The sequence below is a fragment of the Callorhinchus milii genome, unplaced genomic scaffold (assembly GCF_018977255.1).
Source record: "Callorhinchus milii isolate IMCB2004 unplaced genomic scaffold, IMCB_Cmil_1.0 Scaffold24, whole genome shotgun sequence".
Lineage (NCBI taxonomy): Eukaryota > Metazoa > Chordata > Chondrichthyes > Chimaeriformes > Callorhinchidae > Callorhinchus > Callorhinchus milii.
This window is the reverse complement of record NW_024704765.1, coordinates 4,937,442-4,948,085: the sequence shown is the minus strand read 5'-3', so window position 1 is coordinate 4,948,085 and position 10,644 is coordinate 4,937,442. Positions and strand designations below refer to the sequence as shown.

General features: G+C 41.5%; 1 protein-coding gene across 3 annotated transcripts in view; it reads right to left on the bottom strand.

Annotated features, from left to right (window-relative positions):
* Positions 1 to 350: 350 nt before the first annotated feature.
* The window catches only part of cfap74 (cilia and flagella associated protein 74), a 53,990-nt gene continuing 43,696 nt past the window's right edge, over positions 351 to 10,644 (bottom strand). For 2 of the 3 annotated variants that reach the window (XM_042343747.1, XM_042343746.1), the window contains exons 30-39: positions 8,920 to 9,029; positions 7,949 to 8,004; positions 7,545 to 7,664; positions 6,892 to 7,044; positions 6,113 to 6,239; positions 4,804 to 4,958; positions 4,206 to 4,326; positions 3,356 to 3,483; positions 2,312 to 2,446; positions 351 to 538 (exon numbers count right to left, since the gene is read on the bottom strand). In XM_042343747.1, coding sequence (XP_042199681.1) covers positions 440 to 538; positions 2,312 to 2,446; positions 3,356 to 3,483; positions 4,206 to 4,326; positions 4,804 to 4,958; positions 6,113 to 6,239; positions 6,892 to 7,044; positions 7,545 to 7,664; positions 7,949 to 8,004; positions 8,920 to 9,029 — 1,204 coding nt within the window. In that variant the 3' untranslated portion in view covers positions 351 to 439. Of the gene's footprint in view, positions 539 to 1,055; positions 1,305 to 2,311; positions 2,447 to 3,355; positions 3,484 to 4,205; positions 4,327 to 4,803; positions 4,959 to 6,112; positions 6,240 to 6,891; positions 7,045 to 7,544; positions 7,665 to 7,948; positions 8,005 to 8,919; positions 9,030 to 10,644 lie in introns of those variants that run through there. The other variant, XM_042343748.1, reaches the window with a different exon arrangement.

Here is a 10,644-nt window from a genome sequence, read left to right as displayed (position 1 = left end):
AGCACCGGTGTTGTTGATGGTGGTGCCACCAGCATTGGTGCCTAAACTGCCAAGTACCTGAAGCAGTTCAACCCGTTCATCAAAGTGGCTTTCTTATCACTGACCTGTGAAGTGATGAGGGTAGAGAGTGGTACCGATGACCGTTGGTAACGTGAGGATCCTGTGCTGTTTTAACCCTTACACTTCCCCCAAAGAAATGAACAATTCACACAATGTACACCCCAAATAAGAACATGAGCCGACAGTAAGGTTAGATTACAAAATAATTCACTTTAACACAGCTTTGGTTTTCAGATACCAATAAATTTATAAAAATCAACAGACAATTTTTATTTTAAAAATGGAATACATACTTTCAAAATGTTTTCCTACAAAGTACCTGTTATCTTGTACTGAAACACAAGCGTTCACAACTATCCCTACCAGTTTTTCCTTCTGTTCAGGCTAATACCACCTTGGCAATCAAAAAGATCTGGTAGATTTCAGTAACATTTCCTTTTGTTGTCATTTTAATTGAGGCAACTGTTGTATGGCTTGGCTGAAAAATAAAGTGTAAAACAAAAGGTATTTAAATCTCATTGCTGAGCAAGTGCCTTACTTTTTATCCTTTAGCTAAGATAACAGGCTGGAGATTAGGCGATGGTATGTTTGGGGCAACTAAAAAAGACATCCTAAACACCCTAGACATCCCTTTAACATCTCAATCTTGTGGAGTCCTGTAGCTCAGTGGTTAGAGCACTCGCTTTGCAAGTGAGAGACCTGAGTTCATTTCCAGGCAGAGGGCGAAACCTTGGGCAAGTTTCCTTACTCCACACAGCCTAATAATAATCCCTCCAAAAAAACAAAACAATAATAAATTGGTCATTTTCAATCTACGACTGTTTGTGGGACATTGCTGTGCGCAATTGGCTGCCGCGTTCGCCCACAAATATACAGTCAATTCACTTTACAGTGTGACCTGTGAAGCGCTTTGGGACGTCCTCCCGACGTGAAAAGCGCTATATCAAATGCAAGGATTATTATTATTATTATTATTATTATTCTCCAATCTCACTCAATCATGTCCAAAAAACACAGCCAATGTGATAAATGGAAGTCATAACTACTGCTTCTACTAATCCTCGCACTTAATATAGCGCCGCATCATGTTGTTGAGCCATCTCAAAGTGCTTCAATTACAGTAGAGGGTGTTCATCCACAGTCAGGTGGCGAGGAATCTTAGCAGGTGATTATAGAAGGAACATTATTCTGCAGGGAACCTGGATGTCCTGACTTCCAATTTTGATATTGGTGGGTTCACAATGCTGAAAAATTGCAACAAAGACGAGAACTGTTCCCTTCGGATATATATTGTAGGTACTTACACCCCCGCCAATTGCATGGATTGAGCTTTAACCTTTAACCTTAATCTTCAGTGTTAACTTTTCAATTAACTGAATTAATTTTCAAAGCCACGATAAAAAAAGTTTTTCACAAAATCAAATTATGGAAGTACCGTATTTGTCATATTTACATTAGTAGTGCAGCATGAAATGCAATTCCCAGCATGGCAAAACCTTGAGCAAGTTTCCTTACTCCACTACCTTATAATAATCCCTCAAGAAAAAAACAAAACAATAATAAATTGGTCACTTCAATCCACGGCTGTTTGTGGGACACTGCTGTGTGCAATTGGCTGCCGCGTTTCGCCCACAAATACACAGTCAATTCATTTTACAGTTTATTCTGTGAAGCGCTTTGAGACGTCGAGAAGACGTGAAAAGCGCTATATCAAATGCAAGGATTATTATTATTATAAACAACAATTAAAACCAAAATCAATGCTCACTGCGTTTCATGCACAAACTATACAGTCAATTCACTTTACAGTGTATTCTCGAAGACATGATAAGGCGCTATATCAAATGCACGGATTATGATTATAACAATAAAAACTAGCTCCAGAATTCAATTATATAATAATCCTTGCATTTGATATAGCGCCTTAGTTTGTAGTTTGTGAGCAAAACGCGGCAGTCAATTGCGCGCAGCAGTGTCCCACAGACGTGGGTTGAGTGCCCGCATTTATTTTATTTATAATCAGCAATTTGTAGTTCAAAATTGAAAATGCTGACAATTTGAAGAGACTTCTCCATAGCATGTGTCACTCTGCTCTATATTTTTGCTGCACAAAATAAGAGCGTAAAAAAGCTTTTGTAAGGATCAGTTAACCTGAAGAAGGGGATTGAAACTTGTACAAGATTCTCAAAGCAAACATGAGATTGGAACACCAATTTTATATTTACAATGGTTGCTCAATGCATGGACTTACATCATAGCCACTAGATGGCAACCAGCTCACAGTAATCGTCCTCGAGTTCCCGGCATCCACTGAGATTCTAGTTGGATCAATATTGAATCCCTTTGCTTGAAGTCCTTGCAAGCTGTCAAAGTACAACTCAACGTTCTGCAGGAGAAATGACAATAAGCAGCTCTTTTAAAAGCGACACATTGCCGTAATGGACTGCACATTAGAATCTGAATAGATTCCTGGAGCATTATTTTATTGATTCTTTGAAATAAAAACTTTTGATTATGTATATAGGAACAGGAGTAGGCCATTCAGCCCCTCAAGCCTGTTCCGCCATTCTTAGATCAAGCTGATCTGTTCCTCAACTCCAATTATTAATTAATGATCAACGATTAATTCATGATTGCCTGTTTTGCCATGCTTATTCAGTTTGATAATTTTGTCACCTCGCAAAGCATTGAACAACAACAACTTGCACTTATATAGCGCCCTCCACACAGGATAGCGTCTCAGAGCGCTAAACAGTGGCAAACAGGGATTGAGGGAGAGTGTTCCAGAGTTCTGGGGCGTAGTGGCTGAATGCGCAACGTCCAATGGTGGAGCAGAGGGCGCAAGGGACAAGCAGGAGGCTGGTGCCAGTCTTAAAAGAGTCAAGCTTCCCGACCTTAACCACCACCCTTCCTGGTAACCCAGTTCCAGTCATGACTGTCCTCCGTGCAAAGAATTCTTCCTGGTTTCTGACCTAAAAAAATCTTTAAAGTTGAGTGATTATTTTCCAAGCTGGCACTGAAATGCTGGGATCGTAAGGTAGCAGATTCAAAAGCGAGCTTAAAAAAAGCATGCCTAATTGCACCATTAGGTCCATTTGTAAATGTCAAAAAGAAGTGAGAGAGAGCCTGTGATGCTATCCTGTTGAAAAAGTGGGGCTCTGGCTCGATCTGTATTACAGTATCACCAGTAGGCCCAGTACCAGAAGGAAGCAATCCCTGTGCAAAATTCAACGTGATCCCTTTAAAGAACTGTTTAAAATGGTTTCCGGTTCGAAGGCACGTTGAGATTATTTACCTTTTTAGTAGTGGATATGTTGGATCGGATACACCCGACCCGGAATTCCCGAACAGCTGTGGTGAACTTGTTATCACTCGGCACGCTCCTGAGGATCAGCAAGACTGGCTTTGTCTCCACTGGCTGCCCTGTGAACAAATAGCAGGGAGAGGAGATCACACCTACACAATGTGCCTCAGACTGACTCAATCCAGTACAGTACAGCCTTCTGCACCATTGCTCCATTTGTGCCTCCGCATACAACCCCTAATCTCTCAGACAGTCAGATGTTGCAGTTCACGCTGCACAGGTGTCAACCTGACTCAGTTGGTAGTATACTTGCCTCTGGGTCCCAATCCCCTGCTAGGGTCCAAATCCCTACTGTCCAGCGCCTTGGGACGTCCTCCCGACATGAAAGGTGCTATACAAATGTAATTTGTTGTTGTTGTTGGGTCAGAAGATTGTGGGTTCAAAGGCCCCCGTTAGAGCTTGAGCTCACAGCAACTCCAGTGCAATTCCCATATTGCCCTGGTATGCTAACCTTGATATTACAGATGGACTACAGCATTATGGCCATTGGTGGCCTATTTCAAGCGGAAAAGGAGAGGGAGTCTGGAAGGCAAGGCGATTGGGAGGCTTACAAGTGGCCTCAGATCCTAATCTATAATGAATGTTATAACTTCAACAATATTCAACTTTAAAATGTCCATAAACCCCATTGGTTTCCTCGCAGAAATACGTCTTTAGAGCTTTGGTATATAAAAAATACGCTCCCTCCTCAATGTCTGCAGAAAGTGGGTTCTGATGACTCAAAATGATTCTCTGTAGCACAGCTTTGTAGCACATTTAGTCGCATAGCTAGCTGTCTTACCTGATTCACCATATTTGGGTAGGATTGTTAGAGATTCAGATGAGATATCCACTGGGTCTCCTCCTTCAACATATGCCAGGCTGTCTCTTGCAGCTCCTTTGAGTTGTATCACGCGAGAAACCTACAACAGGATCAGTTTCATCAAGGGATGCTCATCCATCGAAGACCATTTGAAGGTGTCCCTTTCAAAGCAGTGATAGATTCCTAGAAGCTTACAGGCCAGAAGAAGGCCATTCACCCCATAGAGTCTGTGCTGAATAAATGGAAGTAAGGACAAAATTGGGTCAAACTGGAGCCTCCACGCTTTGCTGTGGGCTCTTCCTAACAACCTGAAGCAGATTTCATCAAGTGTTGGATTCATAGGGAACAAGAGCTGCATTTAGGCTGGCGAGAGATGGGCAGGATTTATCCCACTGATGCTGTATGTTGCAGCAGTAATCCTCAGCAAGGAGTCCTGTAGCTCAGTGGTTAGAGATCTTCGATTCCCAGGCAGGGCAAAACGTTGGGAAAATTTCCTTACTCCACACATCATTGAAAAAACTTGTCACCTAATCTCCCCCCGCCCCAAGGATAGTGTGGATAAGGGATGTGCTCTTACCGTACCAAACAGTTCCACACTTAGACCATCCGAGTAATGCAGACTTTCGTGGTCCGGGTAGAAAGTGACTTGAAATTCTTGACTCTGCTTAGCTTTTAAGCAACCGTTAACTGGAGACACACTGAAGACGCTTTGGGCACCATAGTTCTGAACACCTGTCCGGAACAATCAATAAAATATGATCAAATTGTGTTCTGTTTGGGTCTGTGTACATCTTTCCAGTTTTAATGCCCTCTCATTCCAACAATACAAAGCTGTCTAGTAATTTTATTTATTGGCAGAGCCATAGTTTTTAGCTGACAGAAATTCCACCTGGGTCTAGATTTACACTATTTTCTCAGTATTTGAAAGCTTCCAGAATTAGGCAAAATTGTTGAATTCAGTTTCAACTCCTGACGACCTTACACATGGTAAACCAACTTCATAATGAAGGCAGCATTTATGAATTTGCCAAATTCCTTGACACACTGAAATGCTGAGGCATCTAGACTCGGGTGGAATTTCTACCCCGAAATATAGTCATTTTGTACAATGATGTACAGTATGTTCCTGCAATGCTACGAAGCTATCAAAATCGGCTAGCAGGAACCGGTTAGGATCAGAATCAGGACGAAGTAACATCTGAACCCAGTGCTGCAGTGTATCAAGGCGTTGCATCCTTGAAAGTGCCAAGACGTAGGCTTACGCCTCCAATTTCCCACACGCTGGGTTTTTCATCTTGGCTGAGCCATCTGGAAGAGGTGGAGAGCATAGGCTACACAATTCAGCACAGGGAGGCAGGGAATAGCAGCAGATGAGTCATCTTGGCTTAGCCTCACTATTCTGAGAGTCAGAACGACAGAAGCTTTCAACTAGGTCACCTTCCCACCCGCGCGACTCAAGAACAGCGTGTTGGAGGAGGAGGTCGGGGGAAGATACTTAAGAGCAGAGAAAATAACCACAACATGTAAAACATGGGAGATTAAGTTTACAAAAAAACTTTAATGAAGCACCCAGCCTCCCTTCAAAGCTTGTGAAGAAAATCATCACAATTAAAATAAAATGCAAGCGCAAACAACAACAACTTGCATTTATACAGCGTCCCTCATGCAAGCTAGTGTCCCAGAGCGCTTGACCGTGGCGGAGCACGGTGCTGAGCTGAGGGGAGGTGACCGTAAACACGGTCGAAGAGGAAGGTCTTCAGGAGCAACCTGAATATGGGGAAGGAGGGGACAAGGTGGAGAGATAAAGGAAGAGTGTTCCAAACTAATGGGATACAGCAATCTGAACCTATCTACATCATTGCAGCATCCCTGTTGAAATGCCTTACCTATTAAAGTCGGGTTTTCTTTTAGCTCCAAGAAGGCTGGCAGCAATTGCTGTTCTTTGTGCTTGCCATAAGACAGACTGTCCAGCTTCATGACGAAATCCACGTCGAGGGTGGAGTCATTTTGCAGCTGTCAAAATAGCGGATTAATAAAAAGTCAAACAAAATTTCAAATTTCAAATCCACATGCAAAATACTTCCAAGACATTTTCTCGCTCAGCATGGGAGGGTTCCCACTTTGTTATTAAATAGTTTCATGGAGCGGATTCACTATTCTCTCTGCTCTCTTTACTGACAAGCCTAGAGGCTGCTTAGCTCCCTGGTGATACTGCCATCTCATCTGCACAATCCTAACGGTGTACCTCGCTCTCTCTTGCTACAGAGACACAGTGAAAGAAGCTTAGAACTAGGTCACTGTCCCACCATCGACTCACTGGGGGGAGGGGGGGGGAAGCAAAATACACTGTTTCATTGCAGATAATTAGCACATTGAATCTGTTAGGAAATGTCATTTAGTCAAATAACAGAAAGGAAGTTATTGAAAAATAATTTAAGTAATAAGAATTAATTCAATGGCACTGAATTCAATTCATTACTAATTCGTAAGACTTTGGATGATGGTCCGTTTGACCTCTAGAATACCCAACCTCTCATCCCTTGAATTGTTTTTTTTGAGTCTAGTAACCTGACTTTGACCACCTAACAAAATGGTCCTTACTTGTAGAATGGACTCCCTTCCACCCAATTTAAATCATACAATCTCTATTTTCAGTGCTGCTTACCTGAAAAGTTGCTGTTTTGATCTGATTCGTGACTGTATATCCTATGTTCATTACTCCTTCCACTGAGCACTTTATTGATGGTTTCACACCTGTCCCAGATAGGTTTATGGGAAGCGTTGCTTTTTCAGTGAGTATTTCCAGAGGCTCAAAGTACTGTGGATAGAAGATGAGTCAAGTCAGCTGTGTTATGCCAGTATGCACAGAGAATTTACTCCAACTTACGGACGCTATGATGATCAGCGCAGACAATAAAAAAGCATTAATCGATTCCAATATTTTAGTTACATTGAAATGTGGACAAGTGAAACTCATATGTCCAGGAGCTTAGTCTTTTTGTTGTATTAAGTGCAACTTGCTATAAATACACATTTCCTACGCTTGACAGCAGTTACCTGTGAGATTTTCTGAGACGTTTTGTACTATGTTGTCTTCAGTTACACACCTACAAACCCATCTGACAATAACACTGTTTGATCACCAAACATTGACCCTCAAAGCAACAACAAAATTATATTTGTATAATGCCTTTCATGTTGGGACGACCTCCCGAGCGCAATAATGAAAGTAAACTTGAAACGTATGTTGTTGCTGTCAATGTACAGTGTATCTCACGTAGGACAAAGAAACCAAACACAATTGTGCCATTTGGTTACCACTCTGCTCTCTGTTGGTGAGAAGGCGATAATGAGTGTGTGGGTATTTCCTGGCTGAAGAGGTCGAAGAGCATTCAACACTAAGAAAGGTCCATTAGGGTCCAGAGTTGATGATTTCAACTGAAATAATCTTAGTCAAGGATTCATTTGGTATGAATTTGCTCTGCATTTCATCCACAAAATATAGTCAATTCACTTTACAATATATTATTCTGTGAAGTGCTTTGAGACAGCTCGGAGACATGATAAGGCGCTATATCAAATGCAAGGATTATTATTATGATGAATGAAAAACAACAATATTATGTGGGTGAAGCCATTTTACAAACCATGAAACTACATAGCAATAAACGACTTCCCGAAAACTATATCCTGAAGGTGCATTGACCAGTAGAAAAGGATACTTCCAGATAGTCTTCGGAAATATTCTGAATCTTGACCTGTTTGACCATTCTCTGCCCTGGAATAAGATTTTATTCAAATAAACCATGTAAACATAAAGCCAATGATAGGTCAATATTGAACATCATCATTAGAGAGAAATTCTACTGCGGTCTAGACTGATTCTATTTTGGACGTCCATTAGAGGAATGCACATGTGGCTGCTATTTTGAATAAGGCTAACTAACCCTAGTCAGGAATGGGAGATAAATGTGTTCCATTATTAGTGAACAAGAAGAAGAAATTGTATTTATATAGTGCCTTGCAAGTCAGTTGTCCCAAGGCGCTGGATAGTTCAGGGTTTGTACCCGAGCTCAGATTGGAATCAAGAGGGGTGGAGGACAATGGGTTAGGAGTGGGAGGATGACTCAGTTAAAGAAGAAGGTCTTGAGATCAGGCCGTGAAGCAGGGAATGGAGGGGGGGGGCGAGATGAAGCGACTCCAGGATGGAATCCAGTTATGGACTTGGGCAACATTGCGGAGGTGGAGACAGGCAGAACGAGTCATGGCATAGATGTGGGGTTTAAAGGACATTTGAGGGTTGAACAAGTCATCAAGGTTCCAAACTTGCTCAGTGAGGTGGAGAGTGCATTCATGAAGAGTGATGCTGTCAGTGCTTGAGGTGGGGATGTGCTCACAGGAGCCAAGACTCCGTCTTGTCAACATTCAACTTGAGAATGTTGGCTCTCATCCAGGACTTGTTGTCTGACAGACAATCTGTCATGACAGCAGTAGCCCTGGAGTTGAGGGTGGAGGCAGAGAAATAAGAGTTGAGCAAACTATTAAACCACAAGCGATCAAGCTGTGCCAGCTTTCAAACGTTTGATCATATATGTATTTCTGTTCTTTTTGAAGCATTTCTAATATTCACAATTAGNTTTTGGTTATCTGACATTATGTAATTGTACAAAAAAAAGCCGAAGGCTTTCCTCACCAAATGCAACATCTCCAAACACGACTGCATTTTGCTTGTTGCCAGAAATGAGAACCAGTGGTGGGGCTACTCGCGGGCAATGCACCTCCAGATACAGAGTGTTGTGGATGCTGCAAAGATATTACCACAGAGTTGGTCAGAAAATTGGTGCAGACAAAAGCATTGTTCAGGTGGATGGACGCCTACTCAGGTGGACGTTGAAGATTCCATAAATAGGAGGGAGTTCCTCCTAGTGCTGTGGGGTCAGCAATCTTTCAAATATAAATTAGCCGTTCACTTCATGGGATATCACTGAACGGACTTTGGCTGCTGCTTTCACCTACTAATATACAGACACTACACTCGACAGGAAAACTGTAAAGCACTTTGAGACGGTTCGACTTGATTGGGATTACATCAAGTGCAATTATTATTATAAGAAGTTTTCGCGGCAGTATTGGAATGTCAGATGTCTCCCCACTTCAACACTGTTCCTATTCACCAAGAAAGTTGAATGTGTCATTACTCTGCTGCTATTCCACCCCTCACAAAATCATTTCCTCTTAATGGCAATCATTTTCAGTGGCCCCGGACACTGAGAGAGGTCAATATTCATATATATGGGCAGATTATTAGTAATTAATGGTGGTACAGCCCAAAGTGGCTGGTCTGGAATTTTTCGAAGCTGGTGTCGACTCTTAAGCGATATCATACCTTATGTGATGCATCTTCTTTGTGAAATGTTTTTACAGATCACATCGTAATTGAGGACAGATGGCAGTGTAGAAAACAAGTCTTACAGTGATGTGTCCAGAAGGCTTGAAACATGGGAAGTTGCCATAGAAAACGAATAGCAACAACTCACATTTGCCATTTTACATAATATGCTACAAACAGAATGCACAATGAGATACTGTAGGTTGTCACTCATATCTATGAAGACAAGATGCCTAAATTAGAACNTTTTTTCCACTTCAGAGGAGATATGATAGAAATGTTTAAGATTAAGATCCTGACAGGGCACAACAAGGTAAATGGTGGAAACTGGAATTAATAAAAGTATGATTTTAAATATATTATAGGTGACAAAGATACAGACAGAGATACTGAATGTATTTGTGTTCCTATGTGTTTCTGGTGTAGAACAGAACAAACTTGCGACTTTGTTGTTTGCAAGTTATCTACTTATGAGAAATAAATTATAATAATAACCCTTACATTTGATAAGTGGCGTATCACGTTTTGAGATGTCTCAAAGCTCTTCACAAAATACACTGTAGAATGAATTGAGGTTGTATCTTGTGGGCAAAATGGAGTCTAAACCATGTCCCAGGATTTTCACTGTGCCGCTCCTAATGAAAGACTTTACTGTGACATTATCCATTGTTTCGGAGACATGGCCGGACAATCTAATGGCAGAAGAATTCCATTGCTATCAATAATGAATGTTCCCAATGAACCAGGACTACTATATGTCTCAAAAGTCGAGCCGTGAAGTGTGAATGTCATCACGTGTGAACCGTGCAGAATGGCATTAGCATCTACATGGGTGGCTGATGCTAATCTACACTGGATAGAAACACCGCATAAAGAAGGAAGGTGAGCAGATAGACTTTACCCAGGGAGCAGTGACTGTGTGGAATAGACCACATAGGCATCCAAGGTAAGCAGATTGTGTCAGACTAATTCAAAAGAGAATTCAATTGACTGTATTGACAAACAGTCATAAATTGAGTGATTGCATTT